Raw genomic sequence first — 12500 nt, 5'->3', positions numbered from 1 at the left:
AGATTTCGAACGTGTCGTGATCTTCAAAGACGTCTTTTTGGAGGCATATCAATTTAAATCGATTAAATCAATTCCAGACGTAGGTCAGGATCGATGTTATTCTATTGATCCACGAAGTACGAAAGTTTGACACAATATTAATCTCTCTGCATTCAAAACAATTGAAAAACGGAACAACAATAATGATATCGAACACATCCACGATTAAACGTTAAAATATATATTTGCAAGGGGAATAACTCTATTCTTCTAATTCAGAGTTGTCTTTCTTGATTATATTTTTCGGGGTTTTAAACTTGTTATTTTGAGATTTTAAAATATTTATTGAGAACTGATGTTTTATTCTTCTGCATTCGATCATATTTAAGATGAAAGACAGGTCATGGTAATTATTATTATGCCAAGATGTCTTCGCATGCACCGTCAGGCGGTAGTAGATGACAGTCGCGATGTACGAGTTCGCCATCTCCACCCGACCTTTTAGGGACAGCTTCCTCTCGGCCCATTGCCGGGCGACTGACCACCCTGTTCCTTATCTCGTTCCGTACCAAACCAGGCACCGAGCGACTCGACCGGACCGTTGGTCCAGTGTCCCACGACAGAGGCGCTGGTGGACGGCATGGGCTTGCTTCTCCATGTACCGAGCCGCAAGTCCACTGATTTTTTTCCCAGGTGATTTTCGCTCCTGTTACCGCTTCGTAGTCTCTCAGTGTCTCGTCGACCAGCTCGATGTACTTCTGGCTGGACACTATGACGGTGACAGATAGATAGATAGATAGATAGATAGATAGACAGATAGACAGATAGATAGATAGATAGATAGATAGATAGATAGATAGATAGATAGATAGATAGATAGATAGATCTGTGGTGAGACGTGTAAGGTGTTGGAGCGTACCTACCTTTGTGTGTGTGTCAGTATGTTTCAATAGTTGTATTCGTGTCCGCTACCACTTTCTATGTGCGTTTCTGTGCGTGTGTATGTGTAAATATATATATGTATGTGTGTGTATATACTATGTATGTGTATGTTCGTGTCTATCAGTGGCCGTGTTAACATGGAACTCTTCCCATCCCGGAGTGTTAGGTCTCACTTCACAATTCACTTTTGATCGTCAACAGATCCGTGGAATTGTGAGGACGACCACGAAGAATGTCGAGAAATCATGCGACGTGGCCGTTGTACGAAGGAGGGGGGAAAATACTACCTCCATTGCCAACGATCGTGTGGACTTTGCGGTAAGGAAACCTCATCCAATAATTCTTCATTGTGTACAGTTTTTGTCTTTTATAGGTGGCGGATTGGTGCTGGTGGAGAATGCTAGCGATGGTGGATGGACATACAGACAGCCGTGGTCCCCATCACTGTTACAGACATTGATATACACATACATAATACACACATACACATACACATACATATATACATACACATATACATACACATGCATATATATATAATATATATATTATATATAATATATATATATATATATATGTAGGTCCCGGTTGATCCGGGGTAACCACAGTAAGTAAGGTACTCAATACATAGCAGAGTAAAATTAATTTATTATATAGAAGGAGCTTCTACAGGACTAGTACTGTTTCATTCAAGAGAAATCTTCAGGAAGCTATTTAACAAGAATTGTATTAGCATTTATACATTTAGGCAGGTTTAAAGGAGTGGTGGTGGGGGACTTTTTTGGGGGTAGGCATAGCGCAATATCATACTTGGGGAGTGGTCAAGGAGTCAACTTACCACTGACTCCTTGACCACTCCCCCAAGTATGATATTTTGCGCTATGCCTACCCCCAAAAAGTCCCCCACCACCACTCCTTTAAACCTGCCTAAATGTATAAATGCTAATAAATTCTTGTTAAATAGCTTCCTGAAGATTTCTCTTGAATGAAACAGTACTAGTCCTGTAGAAGCTCCTTCTATATAATAAATATATATATATATATATATATATATATATATATAATATATATATATATATATATATATACATATATATACATATATTCTATTTTTTTACTACCACAAGGGGCTAAACACAAAAAGGACAGACAAACGGATTAAGCCGATTTTATCGACCCCAGTACGTAACTGGTACTTATTTAATCGACCCCGAAAGGATGAAAGGCAAAGTCGACCTCGGCGAAATTTGAACTCAGAACGGAGCGGCAGATGAAATACCTCTAAGCATTTCGCCCGGCGGGCTAACGATTCTGCCAATCTCGCCACACACACACACATATACATACATACGTTGGTACGTACGTACATACATACATACATACATATATACATACATACATACATACATACATACATACATACATACATACATACATACATGCATACATACATACATACATACATACATACATACATACATACATACATACATGCGTACATACATACATACATACATACATACATACATACATACATACGTACATACATACATACATACATACATACATACATACATACATGCTACATACATACGTACATACATACATACATACATGCGTACATACATACATACATACATACATACATGCATACATACATACATACATACATACATACATACATACATACATACATACATACATACATGCGTACATACATACGTACATACATACATACATACATACATGCGTACATACATACATACATACATACATACATACATACATACATATGTACATACATATACGTGTGTATATGTATATATGTATGTATGTATATACGCATGTATGTATAAAAACTTGGAAACGCTGGGCTTGTTTTAGTGAGATCATAGCAGACTGACTCCTCCTCCAAATCAATCATTGAACATTGAATATTTGTATAACATTCCAGGGATTCTCCATTTGAGGTTCCTGCTTTGAACAGATACACAGAATTGCACACGTGCATGTAGCGCACTTGCACACGCACATATATGTGTATGAGGTGTGTTTAGGCATATGCATTATACACACGAACACACACGCTCACACTCCCATTCCTTATAACACCTCGAATATTCACACATTTAATCACGCAAACGAAATTATGCGCACCCCCCCTACCTGATCAATAAACAGAGACGCGTCAACACATACACATTCATAGACACACATCCCAAGAACACACATACAAATATATACAAATGCAAACGCTTACAACACACGCACGAACGCATGCACATACACACACACGCGCGCGCACGCACACACACACACACAACACACACACACACAGGCACTGCATGCACGCACACATACAGAGGCACGGCATGCACACACGATGATTTGAAAGCAGAGAATCTCCTATGAAAAAGCATTGACGGACTCGAACCTTCGACTCGACTTTTGACTCTATCAGCTCTGATAATGCAATTTGCTATCGATTAGCCACTTCGATCTCAGTTCCAAGCCATAATAAGGCTATTGTTTATCAATAATCTGACCTAAGGTCAACATTGATAATATTAGATCACGTGGTGAGTGTAATACAGACAGATTCCTTCTGTAGTACAAAACTTTACGAAGACAAAACCAAACGGAACAAAGCATCCAAGAATAAATTCGCCAAAGGAAACACACACACAAGCATAAGACCAATTCTTCCCAGACTCAAAGCAGACTTTGAAGAGAGTGGGAAATCATTGGAAAGGTCACGAACAGCGATGAAAGAACTTGGACTAACAAACAATCGATTGGTTGTTTAATCAACACATTAAACAAATGCTTGATTAGTGAGTTTGTTAGATATTTAACCGATTGAATAACATCAAAGAAGTAATACTGAATCAGTGCGTGTGTCATTGTTATTGTCGTAATGAGCCTCCCAATACCCAACAAGATTAAGATATTAAGTTAAGACCAAATTCCGCTACGATATAGCACATATATCTTATAATTAAAGACCTGTTCTAATAAATTTGAAACATATTTGAACCTGTAAAGGCTTTTCACTTCAGTTTGTCGTGGAGAAAAATAATTCTTGCCTAAGGCAAAAACGCGGCCTCTGTTGGACTCAAACAGATTTGAACTGATCTTACTTTAGTTTACTCTTCATCACCGCTTTGTATACTTACTCAGTAGATTAATAATTTAAATTTTCAAAGCGAAAAATTATAGAAATATTAATTTAATTGTTATTTAATTTTAGAAATTAGCAATAAGAGCATTCATAAAACGGAATCGTAATTTAATTTAAAGGGCTTGTTCTATGGGGTGGGGGATTGTTCGGACCTCAACGTGAACATACTGGCATATCGTCAGGTACCTTAATTACTCGACTAATTCAGGTACAACTTAAAGACTAATCATATATGTATTTTTATACAAAAATATGCCAATCAAATATTAAACCATCTTTGTAAAAAGTGTGAATGGTGTATAGTGTAGTCCAAGATACATTAAGACCAAATGTCAAATGAACTGGTCAGTAAGAGTTGAATCGATGTGATCGTAGTTTTGCTTACTTAAGACTGACCTAGGGTCAAGCAACAATAAACGATACTAACATTGACCTGCTACACGAATTTATGGGTCAGTCTCTCTACCTGGTCAGTTGATTTGCTTGAAATAACTGACAAATTTCATTTAAATTTCTTCAAATAATTGAAGGTCACAGTAGATATTGTAATCCTAGATACAACATAACGACATAATTGAATAAAAGAGGTGATTGCCATGGCTGGAACACCACTAATATCCTCTGCTAAAACACAAACAAGAGAAGACACACTCGATATTATATTACCAAAAACACTAAAACGGAATAACAGATGGGAATGTCATGGACGGAATATCTATGATCGTCGCGTCTACAATTGGCCTAGAGTTAAACACCTCCAACATCACCAGCCACAAACAACTCCCTACAACAACAAGAAAAACAACAACTGAAACATCAACGAAACACTAAACATTTTGTCAATATTTCATTTGAGATTTTTACAAAAAAAGAAATTGTTTTGTAACTATTAATGTTTTTTATCGATTTATTTGTTGAAAATATTTGTAATTGAATTCATCAACAATTGTTCATTAGTCATTTGAAATTTTTAAAAGTAATTACCAATAATTCTGTTGCTGTTGTTGCTGTTGTGATGATAATGACAGTGTTGCTTTTTATTTATTTGTTATCGCTGTTTTTGCCATCGTTTAAGTTTTTTTTTAAGTGCTGAAGACTGCACCGCCATTTGTGACTTTGAAAGCGCTTTCAAGTGCTTCCATTATTTCACCATTAATCTCTGTTATCGTAATTCATCTGGTTTTTATTGTAGTTGTCGCTATTGTGGTTGTTGCCATTGTTATATTTATCATTCATAGTTTAAGAAATTCAACAAAAGTTTCTATTCTTGGACTAATAATTTCGTTCATCTTGAATAACCTCCGGAGCAGTGTTCACCGTTAACAAGGATGTTCATCGCCAAAGTAAACATAGATATTCAATATGTGTATACATGTCTGCTCATCAAACTACTACATACGAGTAGGAGTGGCTGTGCGGTAAGAAGTTTGCTTACCAACCACATGGTTCTGGGTTCAATCCCACTGCATGGCATCTTGGCAAGTGATTTCTACTAAATCTTCGGGTTGACCAAATCATTGTGAGTGGATTTGGTAGACGGAAACTGAAAGAAACCCGTCGTGTATATATATATATATATATATGTGTGTGTGTGGTGTGTGTGTGTGTGTACATGCCTCTGTGTGTGTGTGTGTGTGTGTGTGTACATGTCTCTGTGTGTGTGTGTGTGTGTGTGTGTGTACATGCCTCTGTGTGTGTGTGTGTGTACATGCCTCTGTGTGTGTGTGTGTGTGTGTGTGTACATGCCTCTGTGTGTGTGTGTGTGTGTGTGTACATGTGTGCGTGTGTGTGTGTGTGTGTTTGGGTGGGTGTCTGTGTTTGTCACCCCACCATCGCTTGACAATTGATGTTGGTGTGTTTATGTTCCCTGTAACTTAGCGGTTCGGCAAAAGAGTCCGGTAGAATAAGCACTGGACTTACAAAGAATAAGTCCTGGGGTCGATTCGTTCGACTGAAGGCGGTGCTCCAGCATGGCGGCAGTCAAATGACTGAAGCAAGTAAAGGAATAAAAGAAAAAAGAATAGGTTACATATGTTATTTCATTCCTTGATGCCGTGTCCCTGAAATCTGTTCCATCGTATTCTTGTTGTAGATGTTCTTCTTGTTGTTCGACTTGCTCTTCTACTTTAATTTCTCCTCACCCTGCTCCTACACAAACCCAGCCCCTCTCAAAGAAACTAAAAGTAAAATCTCCGAAGGTTGCATCTGATGGTTTGCATTCACATGGAATATTTTCAGGTGTCCGCGAAGAGAGTAAACAACGGTGCGAATTTGCTGACAAATATGTCGGCAAATGGATGTTGTATGAAGAAGAATACAATGAACAGGTGGTCATTAACAAAACACACATCAGTTTCTCCAAGCTAGGATCTTTCCGATGTGAGGAATTAAACCCATATAAGGAGAAATATAAAGTATCATCAGTGTTTCCTAATGGATGGTAAGTAGATAGATGGCTTTCTTTATTCCATTTTTCCTTCTTTCATTTATATTTTTTAAAATTATGGAGATGTACTTGCATAGCAAGTGACTTGATCTGAGATCGTGTGCTGGAACGAAAACAATTGCAGCGTAGAAGGTGTTTATAAGCCATTTAAGAAACACACAAAAACCGTTAAATTCACTTCAACATATAAATTTAATTTGTCAAAATATTTTCGTCGCTTTGAGACCTCGACCTGTTCACTGACAAAATTCCAAGATGCAGCACGGATTTTGACAGTGAACAGATCGAGGTCTCAAAGCGACGAAAATATTTTGATAAATTAAATTTAAATGTTGAAGATAATCTAAAGGTTTTTGTGTGTTTTTTTTTAAATGCCTATAAACACCTTCCACGCTGTAATTGTTTTTAAAATTAGTTTTATTTAAAATTCTTTCACTTTCAAAGTTTTTAGCCAACATAAAAATTTCTCGTGTGTGTGTGTGTGTGTGTACATGTGTGCGTGTGTGTGTACATGTGTGCGTGTGTGTGTGTGTGTGTGTGTGTGTGTAGTCAACAGATGAGATTCAGAGATGCTCAACGTAGGAAACTCTTAGTAGCGTTCAAATGATTTAAGCTCAGGATAAAGAGAGGCTGCGTGGCTGCAGATACGGCGATAATGAAGCAACTGAACGAATAAAACCGATCGGGTTTCATTGATAAAATATACATACATACGCGCAGCAGTGGTTGTGTGGTAAGAAGCTTGTTTACTAACCACATGGTTCTGGGTTCAGTCCCACTGCGTGGCACCTTGGGCAAGTATCTTTTACTATAGCCTCGGGCCGACCAAAGCTTTGTGAATGGATTTAGTTGAGAGAAACTGAAGGAAGCCTGTCGTATATATATATATATAGATATATATATATATATATAATATATATATATATATATATAATATATATATATATAATAATAATAATAATAATAATAATAATAATAATAATAATAATATTAGGGAGTATAACTCTAAACTTACAGGGAAAAATTCAATTTAGTATTAAATCAAATTTCACAGTATAAATATATAAATATAAAATATGAATTAGAGATATATATCTGTGTGTGTATATTTTTGTGTGTCTGTGTTCTTCCGCCTCCATCGCTTGACAACCGATGTTGGTGTGTTTACGTCCCCGTAACAGAGCGGTTCGGCAAAAGACACCGATAGAATAAGTACTAGGCTTTACAAAGAATAAATCCTGGGGTCGATTTGTTTGACTAAAAGGCGGTGCTCCAGCATGGCCACAGTCAAATGACTGAAACAAGGGAGTAAAAGAGAATATACATGTAAATGAAAAGAAACCAAAAGACTGCAGGTATTACTAATGATGAGACATTCATGGATGAATATATAGATATCCGTATAATAACGGATGTCTATATACAGGGTACAAAATACGTTTTGAAAACTATATCTGCCAACATTATAACGTAATTCCGAACTCCCAGAAACAGCTGTTGGACATGATATAACGTACTTTACTCCCTTAGCACCATGTATATAGTTGTACTCATGCATATGTATGTATATATATATATATATATGTGTGTGTGTGTGTGTGTGTGTGTGTGTGTGTGTATGTGTGTGTGTGTACATGTACATACATATATGTGTGCGTGTGTGTATATATGTGTATTTTATATGCATGTTATTGTTGATGCTATATCTATTATTTAACTAACAAGTTAAAGAAACAGCTGTAAACGAATGGAATAAGCATCTACTCTCTCGGTTCACTTATATATATATATATATATGTATGTATACATGTATATAACACCGTGATCACCGTGACCGATCAGGCTATCAGATGTTGCTACACATCGCTGGTCACAACGCACTTCGCATTGTTTTAACCTTCAAATGACGCCACTCCGCTGGCTAAGCGAGCATGCCAACAGAAGAAAGAGTGAGAGAAAGTTGTGGCGAAATAGTACATCAGGGATCGCCACCACCCACTGCCGGAGCCTCGTGGAGCTTTAGGTGTTTTTGCTCAATAAACACTCAAATCGCCCGGTCTACGATCCTACAACTGCGAGTCCGCTGTCCTAACCACTGGGCCATTGCGCCTCCACACATGTATATATATACATATATAAATATCAGTGTGTGTGTATGCATGAATATATGTGTTTGTGTTCGTATGAACATATGTATGTACGTAGGTATGTATGTGCAGACAGACAGACAGACGGACAGACAGATAGATAGATAGATAGATAGATAGATAGATAGATAGATAGATAGATAGATAGATAGATAGATAGATAGATATAGATAGATAGATAGATAGATGGATGGATGGAATATCTGCTATTAATTTAATCCATCGTTTCTCTTTTATCATTTCAGTTCTCAACGCTATACTTGCATAGAATTCAATCGCAGAAACAATAACCTACTGCAGTATAGAATAGGTGAGTATGGTTAAACTGTATATCACTGTTGTTACTCCGAGTATCATTGCTTGTTAAAAAGTATAATGCTTCCTCACTTTCCTTGAAAAATCTGCTAAAATGTTCTTTTTCTGGTAAAACACTTACTGAGTTTCATTGCATGAAATATTTCCATATATGCATGTGTGTGTGTGTGTGTTTGTGTGTACTCTTTCATGATTTGTAGGATCCACAAAAATGTGCTACATTAAGCGAGAGATGAATGTTGATTTCAAATTTTGGTACAAGGCCAGCAATTACGGTAGGAAGGGTAAGTTCGATTGTTACATCGACCTCCAATTCTCAACTTGTTCTTATTTTCTCGACCTCGAAAGAATGAAAAGCAAGTTCGGCCTCGGCAGAATTTGAACTTGGAATTAATTCCACAATGCCACTAAGCAGTTTGGTCGGTGTGTTGACCGTTCTGCCAGCGCGCCGCCTTAAACTGGAGATAAATGCTTTCCTTTAATAACTTTGTTGCCACCATAACAATTTATAAACTTTCGAGAGATCGAGAAATAATTTTTGAAGGTATGGGTTGGAAGTGAATCTCGAAGCACATGTAATCTATAAATAAATGCCAGTGATAATTGGTTTGGAAAGCAGTTTTGGATAGAAAAACTCCAAGAGAAAACGAACCCACATCGCCTATTGACATGGCAGACACTCAACCATTGGATCAAAGCAATCCTTCCAATTTCTCTAATTTAGAAACTTTATTCTTACTCGCAAACGCCTGTTGTGCCTACAGAAGATGTGAGTTCGATTCCCACGGGTAGCCTTCACTTTTTCCCATCCAAATATTTACATTCTATTATTTTTATATTTGTGCTTTGAGGTTCTACCAAAGAGTTCTTTAATAAATACAGAATTTATATGCGAGTTTATATAAACATTATAAGCAGGCAGTACTGTAATTGGACAGATCCTGTGTTTATCAAATGATGTGTGTGTGCGCGCGCGCGCATGTGTGTGCATGCGTGTGCGTGTGTGTGAAATGAAGATGTGGCACAAGAGACGATAAGAACTTACAAAAAGAAAATGAGAAAAAATATCGGACGCAGACAAGTTATATCCCTCGTCATTTATTGACCAAATATCATCACGGTCTCGACAACTTCGGACAATTGTGTCCACTTGAACGGTCTAAGCAACATAAGCTGGTGGGGTGCAAACTTGTGGACATGACAGACGAATAAGGACACGAAAGGTGAAAAATAAGAAGAAATGATGAAGTCTGTCGACCCAATGATAAATATGTGTTTTAAGGAGAACAGGAGTGACGACATATATACACATATATATATAATTGTTAAAGAGGACAACAAACGTTCTGCGCAGGATGAAAGTTGAACTATGAACTTTATGCTTCTTTTTCTTCTCTCTTCATCTCCTTATTCCATTACTTCCTTCCTCTGTTTTGTCATTTCATTAATATATACCCTTCTCATTCTCCCCATTTTTCCTTATTTGTCTCTGATGACTGAATATCCCATATTCTGGGACAGCCCAGAAACAGCTGTAAGATTTTGAATAATAATAATGTATACGACTTGAGATGTTTGCCATAATGTTTGTTGTCTTCTTTAACAATTATATACCCGCTGCATCGGAAAGCTGCAATGGCAACTGGTACTTAATTTATCGACCCCGAATAGATGAAAGGTAAAGTCGACCTAGCCCGAATTTGAACTCAGATCATAAAGTCAGACGAAATAGCGCTAAGCATTTCGCCTGACGTGCTAACGTTTCTTATTTCTTTATTGCCCACAAGGGGCTAAACATAGAGGAGACAAACAAGGACAGACAAAGGGATTAAGTCGATTACATCGACCCCAGTGCGTAACTGGTACCTAATTTATCGACCCCGAAAGGATGAAAGGCAAAGTCGACCTCGGCGGAATTTGAACTCACAACATAACGGCAGACGAAATAGCTCTAAGCATTTCGCCCGGCGTGCTAACGATTCTGCCATCCCGCCATCTTATCTCTATGTTTTATAGAAAATGCAATGCATTTACAGCGTATCTCTCTCAGTTTAAAATTACATCAGACTTGTACAATATGAAAGGAATATTAGCATCTTTAGATTCTGCTCAAGAAATACCATGGAAAATGTTTTTTTTTTCTTTTTTCATTTACAGATAGTTTATGTCATTTAGAATTATTTCAATCAGCAAAAAGAGATCTGGTTTCAAAACAAGTGAAAAGATAATATTAAAAAACGGATAATTATCTATTTGAAAATAAACAATTCGAGCGTTTTGTATATCAGGTCATACGGAGAAAATGGAAAGTAAGAAAGCAGATGATTTAGCAAAAGTTGTAGGAATAAATAGGAATAAGTAGTTCTGGATTAGTTTTCAAATCTGTTTCCAATAAAACCATTTAGTAAAAACAATTCTGGAAATTGCGTAGAAGAATCATTCGGTAAACTATCAAAATTTATCTGATATTATCTGAACAATATCTTTTATTTGATACTGTATATAAGTAGAAAGAGGGAAAGATAGATAGATAGATAGATAGATAGATAGATAGATAGATAGATAGATAGATAGATAGATAGATAGATAGATAGACAGGTACATAGAAAGATAGATAGATAGATAGATAGATAGATAGATAGATAGATAGATAGATAGATAGATAGATAGATAGATAGATAGATAGACAGGTACATAGATAGACACAGACAGACAAGTACATAGATAGACACAGACAGACAGATAGATAGATAGACGGACAGATAGATAGACGGACAGATAGATAGATAGGTAGGTAGGTAGGTAGGTAGGTAGGTAGATAGATAGATAGATAGACACAGACAGACAGATAGATAGATAGATAGATAGATAGATAGATAGATAGATAATAGATAGATATATTATGCGTGTTTGTAGAGGTGCATGTGGGCGTGGGGGGGGGGCGCACCGCACATTTAGCAATCAGACAAAATAATGCAGACGATATTGTTACATAACTTTATTATAGGATTCGCTCGTTTTGAATAGCTGGAGGAATTATTTCGTCAGTCTAGACATCGGTCTGCAGAAATAGAGATGTTGTCAGTCCACGCAATAACTAATTCATTAACTTACAAATTAATGAAATATATGCCTTCTGCTATTCTGATCAGAACTTGAAGTTATTATGGTAGCTTTTGAAAATTTCCAACAAACATATTCTGTGATGGGTTTCTGGTTGCAGAATATCAGAGCATAAGCATTAAATGTTTCCCTATCTGACACAATTTAGTTGATGGACATTATAGATGGCTGCCCCGTTAGATAACCTCTTTTGATTTCATTTAAACCGCCGCTGTCACAGTCCTGACAGGTCAAGAAGTGACCAAATTTTATTGTATGTTTGAATCGAAGAAAAGGAAGCTTTTGGAAGAAGAATTGCCAAGATGTTGGACTTTAGTACTATAATCCCCAACCGACAGTCTTGTAAAAGGTGGTACAAAGATAAGTT

The 12500-nt window shown here is 36.9% G+C and overlaps 1 protein-coding gene across 4 annotated transcripts in view; it reads left to right on the top strand.

Annotated features, from left to right (window-relative positions):
- Window positions 1–12500, top strand: part of LOC115213946 — a 1060743-nt gene that overhangs the window by 961643 nt on the left and 86600 nt on the right. For 3 of the 4 annotated variants that reach the window (XM_036504468.1, XM_036504469.1, XM_036504467.1), the window contains 3 exons: window positions 1123–1239; window positions 6341–6542; window positions 8941–9005. In XM_036504468.1, the coding sequence (XP_036360361.1) occupies window positions 1123–1239; window positions 6341–6542; window positions 8941–9005 (384 nt within the window). The remainder of the gene's footprint in view (window positions 1–1122; window positions 1240–6340; window positions 6543–8940; window positions 9006–12500) is intronic. The other variant, XM_036504470.1, reaches the window with a different exon arrangement.

Source organism: Octopus sinensis, linkage group LG7 (assembly GCF_006345805.1).
Source record: "Octopus sinensis linkage group LG7, ASM634580v1, whole genome shotgun sequence".
Lineage (NCBI taxonomy): Eukaryota > Metazoa > Mollusca > Cephalopoda > Octopoda > Octopodidae > Octopus > Octopus sinensis.
Note: the sequence above shows the minus strand (reverse complement) of the source record. Positions and strands in the feature narration are given on the sequence as shown.